We start from the raw sequence: 13,625 nt of genomic DNA on the forward strand, positions 1-13,625 counted from the left end.
ACAGTGGAGCAGAGTAAGAGAAAATCCTTTCAGAATATGTATTTTAAAGGCAGGTAGAGGGAAAGCCTAACCTGAAACTATATGTTACTAGTTTTTTGCATTCGCAAACAACCTAGTATGGTCAAAACACCTTTGTTGTTGTTTAGTCGTTTAGTCGTGTCCGACTCTTCGTGACCCCATGGACCAGAGAACACCAGGCACTTCTGTCTTCCACTGCCTCCCGCAGTTTGGTCAAACTCATGCTGGTAGCTTCGAGAACACCATCCAACCATTCTCTGTCGTCCTCTTCTCCTTGTGCCCTCCATCTTTCCCAACATCAGGGTCTTTTCCAGGGAGTCTTCTCTTCTCATCCAAAGTATTGGAGCCTCAGCTTCACGATCTGTCCTTCCAGTGAGCACTCAGGGCTGATTTCCTTAAGAATGGAGAGGTTTGATCTTCTTGCAGTCCATGGGACTCTCAAGAGTCTCCTCCAGCACCATAATTCAAAAGCATCAATTCTTCGGCGATCAGCCTTCTTTATGGTCCAGCTTTCACTTCCGTACATCACTACTGGGAAACCATAGCTTTTACTATACGGACCTTTGTTGGCAAGGTGATGTCTCTACTTTTTAAGATGCTGTCTAGGTTTGTCATAGCTTTTCTCCCAGGAAGCAGGCATCTTTTAATTTTGTGGCTGCTGTCACCATCTGCAGTGATCACGAAGCCCAAGAAAGTAAAATCTCTCACTACCTCCATTTCTTCCCCTTCTATTTGCCAGGAGGTGATGGGACCAGTGGCCATGATCTTTCAAAACACCTTGGGTTGTATCAGGGACGCGGACTTATAAAAAATATTGGGGGGGGCGCCCGGGAAAGCTCATGAATAATAAATAAGCTCATGAATATGCAAATAAAGTGGCACCGCCTCCTCGTGAGCGAATAGGGGAGAGCGTGCTGCGCCTATTAATCAGCTCCGAAGGAAATTGGGTGGAGCTTTTGCTCGGGAGGGAGGGCAGGAGGCATGCAGCCCGACCCTGTGCATTTTGGGCTGGGGGAGGGGCGGCGATGGCGCTCTGCTGGAGGGGCGCCGGAGATTATTGGGGGGCGGAGCCCCCCAAACGAATTTTTGAGGGGGCTCGGGCACCCTCAAGCCCCATGGAGTCGGCGCCTATGGGTTGTATCTAATTGAGTGCTGCTCCGAGCACACCCACTGAAATTAATGGACATAAATTAGTAATGTTTATTAATTTTGATGGTTTTTCTTTGAATATAACTAATGTTGGATACAACCCTTTATTCACTCAACCAATTCTTGGTCAAATCTGATGCAAAGTTATTTAGGCTACTGCAAAAGAGAGGACTTTCCCCCTTTTGGGGTGGGGAGCTTTAGAAGGATGCTGCATACTTCTTTGGTTTGTTTTAGTCACTCGGGTAGTACTGTTCCCCTCCTGCCACTCCCATTCTTTAAATCTCTGAAAAGATTGGAGGAACAACCACCTCCAAGACTAACCAATCTGGTAATCTGTAGCTTGTCTGTGAGAGGCGCATGGAGGGGACATTAAGATCACACATGCATTTGCCAGTGTTGACAGAGGAGCAAGCCGCTTTCCCAACCTAGTATGTGATGCCAGAGTGCTGCATTAGTGCCAGGGGAAGGCTAAGTCCCCTCTGCCCAAGTGAGGTGGAGGAAGCACTAGTCTTGATACCCAGATAGGGACTTCAGTTTGGAAATTGTGAGCTTGGGAGCAGGGGGCAGCCCTAAGCTCTGAGCAGAAGCCCTTGCTTATAGTAGCAGCTTAGGCAGGCAGTGGGACAGAGGCACCCTCTAGAAGGAAGGAATCCTTGTCTTGAGGGGCTTTCCTATGAAGTAGCGACTTGCTTATCACCTGCCCACATCACCCCAGTTATGTTTCATCCTCAGAGAGGCACAAGGCCATGCTGATGTGGAGACCAGTACAGTGGTACCTCGGGTTACATACGCTTCAGGTTGCACACTCCGCTAACGCAGAAATAGTGCTTCAGGTTAAGAACTTTGCTTCAGGATAAGAACAGAAATCGGGCTCCAGCGGCGCAGCAGCAGCAGGAGGCCCCATTAGCTGAAGTGGTGCTTCAGGTTAAGAACAGTTTCAGGTTAAGAAAAGACCTCCAGAACGAATTAAGTACTTAACCTGAGGTACCACTGTATACTGAAAGGCAGTCCTGGTGGTTTTAAGAAAACTCCAAGCAGGGGAAATAAGAACCCCTTCACTTGAAAATATGGATCATTTTTACAGTGTGTTGCATGCTTAACAGATCATTTAAAACAAAAACAAAAAAACAACCCTTTCTCAATTTTCAGATCTGCTTAAATTGAGTACCCTAGTTTCCCAGCTCAGAATTGCAATTATTCAGGAAAGCATAGGTTTATAATACTAATTCATAATTATTAATACTAATAATAATATCAATTAATTGCCTAAAGTAATTGTCCAAAATCTCCCACATCTACGTGCCTCCGTGTAAGAATTCACCTGTTCATCAAAGCAGCTCTCAAGGTTTCCAAAGCAAAGGCATCCTCCTTACAACTATGCAGTATAAACTATCAATTCAACAGTTTTGTGTAAATTTTAAAAAATCAATAAGTCAGGCAAGGTGAATTGGCACATTTGTAGTCTTTGTAGTATTGCTTTTCCAGTTGTAAGCCGCAGCTATAGATAAGTAACAACCAATGATGCATGAAGGAAAATAGCAGCCCCTTTTGAATGAGAAGTGGTGCAAATTCAAAATAATAAGTCAAAAAAAGACGAAGCCCTTAAGAAATTACGGTTCTCAGAACAGGGTCAAAGCAACCCTCCCCCCAGCCCCCGCATCTCAAGAAAAACATTTAAGGCCTCTCTAAGGCTTCCATGTCATTGTAGAGGATCTGATTAGCTCTTTAAGCACCACCAATCTCTGCAGCTCCCTTGTGCTGGTTCTTCAGGTAATACAAGTCCAGTACAACTACATGAAAGACTGTGATTGTGAGACCAGTAGAACTTGCAATACAAGTATGACTGGAATGTTAAGGAAGGACTATCTCTTATACTTGGGGTGGCCCCAAACTTCCCAGGAACAGGCTTGTGTAAATCCAAAGAAAGTGTGCATATAAACTTTTAGTGCCGTACCAAAAATTGACCAAACAGGGATGCTATGATACTGTATCATAGGGGGATCCTTTGCTAACTAGATACTTTGGGATATTTGGACAGGACGACCCATGCTCCTCCCGCTTTTCCTTCTTTGAAGAGAGCCGAAGGAGGCAAGCTCAGTTCAGCCTAGAATCTGTTTGTATCCTGAATCCATGGAATGATCCCAACATCTGAAGTTTTCCTTCATCCCCAGCCTTGCATGGCCACGCCCAAATCCCTCAACAATAGAGTTTTGTCCAGTACATTGATCATCAATATGGAGCGGGATTAATCAATTCTGCCATTCTACTAAGTGGGAAGGAATCTGAGATACCATATTTACTCAAATGTAATGTGCACCTTTTTTGGCCAAATTACATCACGAAATTTAGGGTGAGCATTAGATTTGTTGGTGCATTAGATTTGATTGCAAGCTTGGAAAACACTGCGGACATAGCAAACACTTTTTGGGTTTCAAGGTTTTGAAAATTGAGGTGCGTATTTGATTCGATGGCACATTAGATTTGCGTAAATACAGTAGCTTGGTCAATCATTTCCCAGCCCCACAGCTCATGCGTCCGTCCCCTATAAAGCCATATGGGAGAACCATTGCCTAGAACATCCTCCCTCATCCTAGTGCTCTCCAGATGTTTTAGACTGTAACTCTCATCAACCCCAGCCAGCACAGCAATTGAGGAAAGCTGGCTTAGAAGGACAGAAAGAGAAATGGTTGTATGGGATGAGACAAAGCAGGCTAGAAAACTGCAATTCAGACAGTATATCTTCCTGTTAACAGAATTATCCCATTATTTTTTACCTCTAATAATAATAATAATACTAAATTTAATAGCATGTTAGATACCTTCACTTTTTTTTAGCACCTCCACAAATACTTTGCAATCCACACTTCTTTTTAAAGGCTTGATTGAATAGCAAGGGAAATGGGAGAAGTAGAATTTAGATTATAGTGAAATTAGTCTAGAGAAGAACATTTGTAACATGCTGCAGCCCCATTTGGCTATAACATATCTTGGCTTACTAAGCCAAAATACGAATGAACTTTGTGCATGCAAATGCTGTCCCTTTCTCTCTTCTCTATGTCCCATGACTGAAGACATACAGTACTGGGTTACTTTACCATAGTTTCCTGTTACATCCAAACCAAGAGACTATGGCTACCATGTTCTAATCAGTGCCTGAAACTGTGAAAGCTGTAAATGATCAACTTCACTTTCTGCACACTATTTACCAGGAGTCCTGCAGCTGGATCAGGTCAAAGACATAGTCCAGCATGCTTCCTCTGGGAAGCTCACAAAGCACCACACAACCCTCTCCCTGGTGCCTCTGACACTGCAGGTACCCTGTAGGCAACACAACTAATAGTCACTGAAGGGCTTATCCTCTATAAGATTTGCCTAATCTGCTTTTTGAAAGCCATTTATGTTACTGGCTATCAGACCATTTTTTGGCAGCAATTTCTGTTGTTTAAGAGAAGAGAAGGGAGGAAGGGCAGAACGAAGCACACGAATGCAAGGATCATGCATATCTTGGCTTAATAATTTAATTTATTAACGGTATTTCTATGCCACTCTGTAACCAAAGTTCTGTGAGTGGCTTACACAAAAATTGTTAAAATACAATAATGACAATTAGAAAAACAATAACAGTATAAAATAAAGTGAGAACAATAAAATAATATAATAAGCTGAAAGAGGTTACGTCTAAACAGGGACAGTATCGTAGCCTTGGTAGGAAGAGGAGCTAAGCAATACAGTGGTGCCTCGCAAGACGAAAAGAATCCGTTCTGTGATTCTCTTTGTCTAGCGGTTTTTTCGTCTTGCGAAGCAAGCCCATTGAGGGATTAGCGGATTAGCGCTATTAGCGGCTTTTAGCGGCTTATCTGCTGATCGGATCAGCTGATAAGCGGCTTAGCGGCTTAGAAAAAGGGGGGAGCCAGCAGGAACTCGCAAGACATTGTCGTCTTGCGAAGCAAGCCCATAGGAAATTCGTTTTGCGAAGCACCTCCAAAACGGAAAACTCTTTCGTCTAGCGAGTTTTCCGTCTTGCGGGGCACCACTGTATCAGATTCCCATATGAATAATTTTAAGGAACATGAAAGATGCAGGAATACACATAGAAAATGACAAAACCTCTCCTCTCTTTCGGAATGTGTGATTTCATATTACCCAAAGCAGCTGACATTATGGAACAGTACCAAAAAAGAAAACCCCATCAGTAAGGCTGTCAAAGCATACATTTCTCCACTACCTTTTAGTTTTAACAAGGAGAATCACTTTTATTTATCAGAACTTAGGAACATGACAAACCTTTGTGGGAGTCTCATTCCCTACTTCAATCCTTCTCCTGAACCAAGCCAACAATTTAGTTTAACATCTTAGCCCTTTATCACACTTTTAATAAGGAAGGAGGGGCTCTGTCTTCTTCTCCCTTGCCTGCAAGCAGTTTCTGGTCTTCTTGGTAAAATTGGTGGCATGTATGGGTATAACTAAAAATTATGCTGGATGACCAAGTGGGAAGTGATAGGCAAAATATCTCCCCAAATATAATTTAAAATCAGAGCAAATGCAAAAACCTCTCTGTACATTTGAGGACTCTGCAATTAGTTCATGTTTCCAGTTCCCAGCACTGATCCTTTCCCAGTGCTATAATTCACTGGTGCCTAGATATGGCTGCTCTGAAGTCCATGAATGTCTAGGATTTCTGAAAAATACAAAATGCTCCCTGCTCAATCAACCATCATTGTGTAGGTTATCAAACATCTTATCAAAACATTTATATTTACCAGCAAAAAAGGGGTTGAGGTGGAAAAGACAATTTCCATAAGCAACATACAAAGTCTCAAGAAAGAACATAAAAATTCAAGTATCGAAAAAGCGATTCTGATGAAAGTTTAGGTCAAGCAGCTGGGAGACAGCCATTGACATTTGTCCCCAGATCTCTGAAGAAATGTTATGGTGTTTATGTGTAGGCACAGCCTTCATCATCTGGGTGGAGAACTGGATAAAAGTTTTTTTCCTTTTTTATATGGGGAAATGGGATGAAGCTCCCCATTTTGCAAGTGATCTTCTATTCTATTTAGAATGCCTGAAGAATTTAGCAAATCTTTCACATTAGCATTGCCCATTATTTTTTTGGTTCATACAGAAAGTAAGGTCATCTAAATACTTGCCATCATCACACCCTCCCCCAGTCTCCTTTACCACACTGGCCTTAATATGATGCAACAGGAAGTGCCTCCTTTATCAACCCCTACCCAAAAAGGGACAAAAGGCAAGAAAATGTGGTTTCTTCTCTCCGTTTCCAAGAAAAGAGGCAAGTCTGTGACAAAAACAACAACCAACCAAGAGGTCTGATTGTATATGAAGCCTCTAATTCATTAATTAATTTATTAAAAAGAGACTAGTTGAAATCAAGATTTAAATTTCCATGTAGAGGGCATCATAAATGCATATACTTTGCAGTATTCCATTAAAAACCAAAACAGCAGCTATTAAAGCTACAGTTTTGATATATCCTTTTGCTCTTCACAAGAGGTCCAAGTAGAAATCTTGAAGCTTCCCAAAGATAAAATTAATTCCATTAAAAAAAAACAAAACCCACAGAGGAATCTGTTCTTTCACATACCCCACAAGAAACAGTTTTTGCTGCTCAGGGCTACCCTCTGCTGGTTGAAAACTCACAGCACAGCCTGGCCCAGTTCTTTCTTGTTCTAGTGGTCAAAAGAGGAAGGAATCTTTCTTTTTCTTTTTAAAAAAGTCTTCAGCCTATCATTGCCTGACAGATAGCAGAGGGACTGAAGGCCTTACTTCCTCCTGGTAGGCAAGGACAGACCAGGAATGTCTGAAGGAGTAACGTGTTTCTCATTCCCACAGTGGGGCAGTTCACACCCATGGCAAATTCCACACGGACTGATCAAGGCTCCTACACTTCTGTGGAGAACAGGATACTCTGTCTCTTGCTATCAGGGGTGGGGATAGTCTCTAGCTGCAAGAAGTAGAGGAGAACTTGGACCTGGAAAGCAAAGGAGAAAACAGGTCAATGAAAGCCAGTGTAGTGAAGTGACCTAACTATGAGGGCAACTGCTTTATGTAGCAGATTTTGGGTGCTGTATACTCAACAGGAGATCCAGGTTGGAGCACAATCCATGGGAAAATTAGGCTATCTGTTCATTTACTTATTTAAAGAATGATTTCCACTCTTCAATAACTTTCCTACGACAGTTTACTGTTTTTATTATGTTGTGTAACAAAACACAGAGAAAACTTTCAGTAACGTTAGAGACTGGCTGATAGCTAGCGCAAGCTTAATCCCACAAGGTGAGCCACTGGGCTTTGCCTTGCCTTGGGGACACTATGCACTCATTAAGTTGCAAAACATTTCCTGGACTACCCCACTTCCTTACCTGGGACATGACTTCTAGTGACCAGCTATCAGTCATGGCTATTGGCTGAGTTGGATTAGCAGGGATTTTACTATCTTTTTCCGATGGCCTGAGCAGCGTTGGTCCAAAAACAGTTGCCAGATTGTGAAGTGACATCTTGTTGATGTTCTCCTTCTCAGCAACCCTGAAGCAATTGGGTAGAGGCAGTGGAGGGAGGGAGGGAGGGAGGGAGGGAGAGAGAAAGAGAGAAAGAGAGAGAGAAAGAGAGAAAGAAAGAAAGAAAGAAAGAAAGAAAGAAAGAAAGAAAGAAAGAAAGACAGTTTCATTTCTGCAGCTCAGAAGATGGTTCTCATTTATACCACCCTTGCAAAGACTTCAAATCCTAGCAAATTATGGTTTAGTTTTTATAACAAAGACAAGAGGTGCTCCATTCAAGGTCTTTCCACTGTAAGAAGCTATTTGTGATAACAGATTGTGGCAGCAGCAGATGCAAAGGTGATAAGAACAGAACTGTGCATCTAAAGTTCTACTCAAGCCAGATTTTCACTATATTCTGTTATCTGCATTGCAATGAATGTTAGCTTTGAAGTAAAAAAAAGAAGAAGTTATTGTTCCTCAAATCTTGGTTGATATGAATTTTGAAACTAGGGCAGAGATGGGCCCTAGGTCAGTTCTCCAATACTTGTATGAACGTTGTTATTTTATAAGAACACTAGAGTGGCAAGCAATCCATGGGGTTTGTTCAAGAGGAATGAGGACAAGGAATGACACCCCAACACTTCTACGTAGGAGCTACCACTGCAGACGAGCCATCTCAGAGCAGTAGTCTCTCTTAGAGCCAAGCTGAAAAGGTGTCTTGACCAGGTCTATTAACCATATGCGTTCAGTTATTACTCCCAACAATGCCTAGGAATGCATTCCAGGAGTTCCACAGTAAGTACTGAGAGATGGTCAATGCTGTAAAAGGACATCTAGCATTACCTTTTCAAATGGTCCAGGAGAAAAAGGAATGTGACAAGGTTGGGTTCTGGAAGAGACAGCAGTAGGTTCAGCATACAGCTTTCCTTAGCAACTGGATCTGAAAGTGCTAGAGGAGGAGAGGGGGAAAGCGTCAGGATGGGAGCACACAATGCAGCTTCACAAGGCATGGAAGGGAGGCTAGCCTGGCTCCTCCCACTCTTTTATGATCGTTATAGTGAAGATTTTTTAAAATTCTGAAAGGCCTTTAGGCTACAGGCCATTTTATGGTTTTTTAAAAAAAATACAGTGGTACCTCTGGTTAAGTACTTTACTTAATTCGTTCCGGAGGTCCGTTCTTAACCTGAAACTGTTCTTAACCTGAAGCACCACTTTAGCTAATGGGGCCTCCTGCTGCCGCCGCGCTGCCGGAGCACAATTTCTGTTCTCACCCTGAAGCAAAGTTCTTAACCCGAGGTACTATTTCGGGGTTAGTGGAGTCTGTAACCTGAAGCGTATGTAACCTGAAGTGTATGTAACCCGAGGTACCACTCTATTGGATTTTAATCGTATTTTATCGTTTCATATTTCTGAATGAAATAACAAAGAGTGGTGTTAAACTAACCAAAAAAAAAGATTATTGCTGTCAACAGTCTTTCCCTATGTTATTTGCTCAGAGTAGCATCACAGAAATTAATGTACATAACTTAATCAAGTTCATTAATTTCCATGGGTCTGCTCTGAGCAAAACCTTATGCTATTGAGCAATCTTATATAAATAACAGTTAACAATAATAAAGGTTGCATCCAGACAATTTGTTTATTGTGCATTTATTCTTATTTGTCTGTGGGGAGATTAGATTGTGTCTGTTATTGATCATTCTGATTTGTTTGCTGGGAAGTTAGATAACTTTGTGTCAAAGCGAATGTTATCCCACACTTTCCAGTGCGTATTCATGTCACTCAATGTTTTGAGGAAACAGGCTTGTTGTGCAAGTCCTCTCAATAATCTATAACTGTGTAACCTGAATCTACTAGTATGTGACTGAATCCCCCAAACAAAAATAGCAAGTCTCAAAGTGCCCAAAGTACATAATATGTTTCACTCAAGTTACAAAAATTAAAATCCAGAGACCAAGCTCAATACAGGCACATCCTCACTGCTCCCCCAATCCATCCCGAACTCTGCTGCCCTAACTTCTCTTGGGCAGCTGAATCCTTCCCTCCCTCTGCAGCATCAAGCTACACAGAGGTCCAGGAACTGACCTAATTTTGGTTTAGAAGCTGCCTCCTAAAGAAGGGCTGAAACTTAATACATTACAAACTTGTGCCTCACAGACTGCGGAGCCAAACCTGGTCCAGTTATTAGCCTCAGCTATGAAAAAAGAGGCCCAATTGCATGCTAGGTATTATCAGGAAAGGGATTGTTGTCTACTGCACAAATGGAGAACAGTGTACAGTTCTGGCTGGCACTTTTCAAAAAAGGGGATTGCAGATCTGAAAGTCTGGAAGATGCAACAATATTATCAGCAGCCTGGAAACACTCCCCTACGAGAAAATGTTGCAATTTAAAATACTTAAAACATTAGGAATGTTAACGATTCTAAAGCAGTTACATTTCTAATGCTTTAAGTATTCTTGCATTATTTTGGGTAAGAGGATGCCCTGAAGAAGTTTCTGCCAAATATCTTCAGTCACATTTCCTCCCAATTGATTCAGCAATCCTGAAGTAGTATGTTTGTTAGTCATCAAATTCTCACCAATGCCTTCAGCAAAGTTGGGATAGAGTTCATCTGTGAAGAGGGGCTCAGGCAGTTCTCTGAAGTAGAGCTTTAAGGTCCCTGCAATGGCATTCACATCCATCTCACTCATCATGACGGAGACATCTTTGTTATCTGAAATAGAGGGAGGGGAAGGGAAAAGTGAGGGGAGCAGAGCTTTTAGCTACTCGGGTGTTGCTTCTGAACTTCCTCTCTGCTGAAATTGTTTGCTCAATTAAAAAATGATGGTAGAGCTTTTGGAGGATCAGTAATATGCCATGGGCGTGCACACTCTGGCTGTGTACTCATTAACATTTACCCTGGCTCCAGTGCACTGCCACCACTGGTGTTTGAAACAGTGCACACATGGCAGTTAGCCACAATGCATACCTATCTCGCAGTTTCTTGTGAAATACTGCTGCTTGATGCATTGAACCAGCTACTTTTCAATTTGAAAATGTAAACAACATTCATTTCACAGTTAAGCTAAAGCATGTACGTTAGAAACAACTGCATTGCAGATCACTTCCTTTTCTGCACTACTTCCATTGAGACTGGCCCTAGTAATTATTTGTAGAGTGCGTGGAACACTGACTGTTCATTTTTAGTGGAAATGAAAACCTTAGACGCTGATACTCACTGACATCAAAAGCAGCTTTCAGAGCCTGGATATCGGTGGCAACGCCAGAGACTCGATAGATGCCCACCTCCTCCATGCCACGACGCTCAATCTCCTCGACACACTGGCGCACAATGTAAGGCACCTTTGATCTCTCTCTCCTGCAAGAAGAGGTCCAGTTCAGTAAAGGCAAAGGCAATAATTATGTGTGAATGTACATACACCACAAGCAAGAAAGCAATTTCAAACTGCCTTCGATTCTGTGGAAAAACTGCCTGCATTTGAAGGCAGACATTTCTTTTTTCGGTATCATTTTGTATTTATTTTCAAAAGTAATACTAATACAAATTTACAGAATTACTATGTCAAGAAATAAAAAGAATAAAACTGTTGTTCAAGATGTACAGCTATTTATCGTTTTCAAAGTTATGTGCTATTTCTGATCTGCCCCTAAGCTTGTGAGTATCATATTGAAGCACGTGCCAGTCCCTGATATGCCATGCTGCTCAAAAGTACAAAGTTTATTGATGTGCAGAAAAGTAAGAGGTCAAAGCACTGGCAGCTACATTCTCCCACTCCAACACCATAAAATTCTAGTCATCAGTTCATACCATGGGTACCAAACCATTCACCTAACTCCAGAGAATCACATGTTTTTCTTTTCAAAGTAAGGCTGATACCTGAGAGGAAGCTAAAAATCCTCATTCAACTCCTCTATTTTTTAAAGATGTCAATTTAATATGTGTGCTTTAGTAGTCCTGTTTTTTGCCTACAGAATAATGATTCCCTCCCAAGTTCTCCAGTGCCAGTAAACATTCTGCTGGCAAATGATTCATGACTAAAGTTCAGGGGTTAAAACTAATATAGCACCATCCAGATGGTGTGAATGTTTTTTTGAGTGTGGTGCATAATGGCTGCTCGGAAGCTTGGAAAATCCCAGGGTGAGTCATCTCACAGGATAGGAAGAGACCAAGGGTTAGTTCCGGAGCACGGCATAGCACATGATGTTCAAAGTAAACAAACTTGGGTTCCAAGGAGATTTATGCAGCTCTCAATGAAGATGATGCAGCTTGCAAAACAGATACTTCCCCCTCCCCTCAAAACTATCTGTTAGAAAACAGGCAAATTATACGTGTTAACTTTTGTTCACTGTCAGGTCAGAGGAAAGGCCTTAAGTAAAAACCCCGGATTAAAAAGAAAAAATGATGAAATAACTCACTTGGTGACCACTGCGATCTTTACTCCAAATACGCCTGTTTGTTTGCGGGAGGGCATCCTCTTTAAGCTGAACTCTCTACTGGTGAACTTCACAGACAGCTTCACTTCAACCTTGAAGAAAAAGGAGATTCATAGCTACTCTTTCCAACAACAGAAATTCTTGCTGGATTTCTCTCATTCAAAAACAGTCACAAGGAGTAACAATGAATAGCACAGGGGCTTGGATCATCATCTGGGGACCTGCTCTGTTCTCCGCAATCAGACTGAGTTCCACAATCAGACTGAGTTACTTTCATACTCCATGTAAACTGCTTTCCCTTGGGAAAACTACACAGAACAATGCACCCCCTTCTCTACTACATACCACATTAGTCTCTTGTGATTACAAACAGAGTCTTCTAACACTTCAAAACAACAAGCTAAAATGTCAAAGGGGGTAGAAATAACAAAGCTAATGTGGAAAGAAATGTGAAGTCTAATACAAACTGAAAGTCAACCAGACTTTTCTAAGATTTTAGGCCAGGAAAGCCTAAAAAGTGGGTCTCCAGATGTTGCTGGACTACAACTCCCACAATCACTGAGCCTCAATATCTTGAGATCCACGGGTTAGCCATCCCTGTTTTTAGCCTTACACTTGCAAAATTTTGTTTCTGGAGTTTACAGTTAGAATTGTTTCAATAAAATCTCTTAAGGTAAGGCCTCTTACAGCTGCTTTTATTACTGCTTTAAATTCTCATTTCTCAGTTTTTGTTTTATTTTACATGTGGTTTACTGTTTGTTAAAAGAAAATGTGTTAGCTTCTCCAAGTACATGGCAACGTGAAAAGCAGAATATAAAGTATATAAATAATAGCAGCTGTGCATAATGTGCAGCTTATCCATGCTCACTAGGAAGAGACAATATTCAGACAGCAAGTCTCATTTGATATTCAATGAGCAGAGAGACTTCTGTATTCAGTAGCATTAATACCACAGTGAGCAACAACTTGTAACTGAGGGTCAAAGAAGATTTTACATGATGCATGAGATTTTAATGTTCTTCAAAACTACTTATGTCTGAAATAATTACTATTTCATCTGAAGTAGTTTCCCCAACTAAACCACTTTTATCTGGTTAACTGGAGCTTATTAATACAGCTCACTGAAGAGACAGTGTACGCAGATGCCCGTTCTAAATAGATTCCACTATGTGCCATTCTTTGTCAAAAAGCTATGCCAACATTGCATATATTTTAAAAGGGAGAACAGGACTTCAGTGGTTACAGACGGGCAGCTCTGAGTGCTGGCGGGCATTTGATCTGCTGAGAAGTCCTCCAATATAAGCCACTCCCATTCCCATTCATTTCAGTGAGAATTGCAGAGGAGAATTCCAGAGTGCATTGTCCCCTTTGTTAAAAATTAGTGCTTGCAAGGGAACACAGTTGTGAGTGTTGTTTTGATTTTCCACACCAGGCATCAGTAGGACCAAATAGTCAAGGTGCCAATTTAATAAGGCTGAGTGCTCTGAGAGGTCAAACAGGCTCCAGAGAAAGACCTTGTTGTGCAA

At 41.6% G+C, this 13,625-nt stretch overlaps 1 protein-coding gene across 1 annotated transcript in view; it reads right to left on the reverse strand.

The window, feature by feature from the left end:
- Nucleotides 1-6,493: 6,493 nt before the first annotated feature.
- BCR (BCR activator of RhoGEF and GTPase) overlaps nt 6,494-13,625 on the reverse strand; it is an 87,203-nt gene continuing 80,071 nt past the window's right edge. Inside the window, exons 18-23 of the mRNA XM_081174683.1 lie at nt 12,082-12,191; nt 10,884-11,023; nt 10,244-10,378; nt 8,508-8,613; nt 7,548-7,710; nt 6,494-7,156 (exon numbers count right to left, since the gene is read on the reverse strand). Of these exons, the coding sequence (XP_081030809.1) occupies nt 7,067-7,156; nt 7,548-7,710; nt 8,508-8,613; nt 10,244-10,378; nt 10,884-11,023; nt 12,082-12,191 (744 nt within the window). The 3' untranslated portion in view covers nt 6,494-7,066. The remainder of the gene's footprint in view (nt 7,157-7,547; nt 7,711-8,507; nt 8,614-10,243; nt 10,379-10,883; nt 11,024-12,081; nt 12,192-13,625) is intronic.

This window comes from Podarcis bocagei, assembly GCF_964188305.1.
Source record: "Podarcis bocagei genome assembly, chromosome: 16".
Lineage (NCBI taxonomy): Eukaryota > Metazoa > Chordata > Lepidosauria > Squamata > Lacertidae > Podarcis > Podarcis bocagei.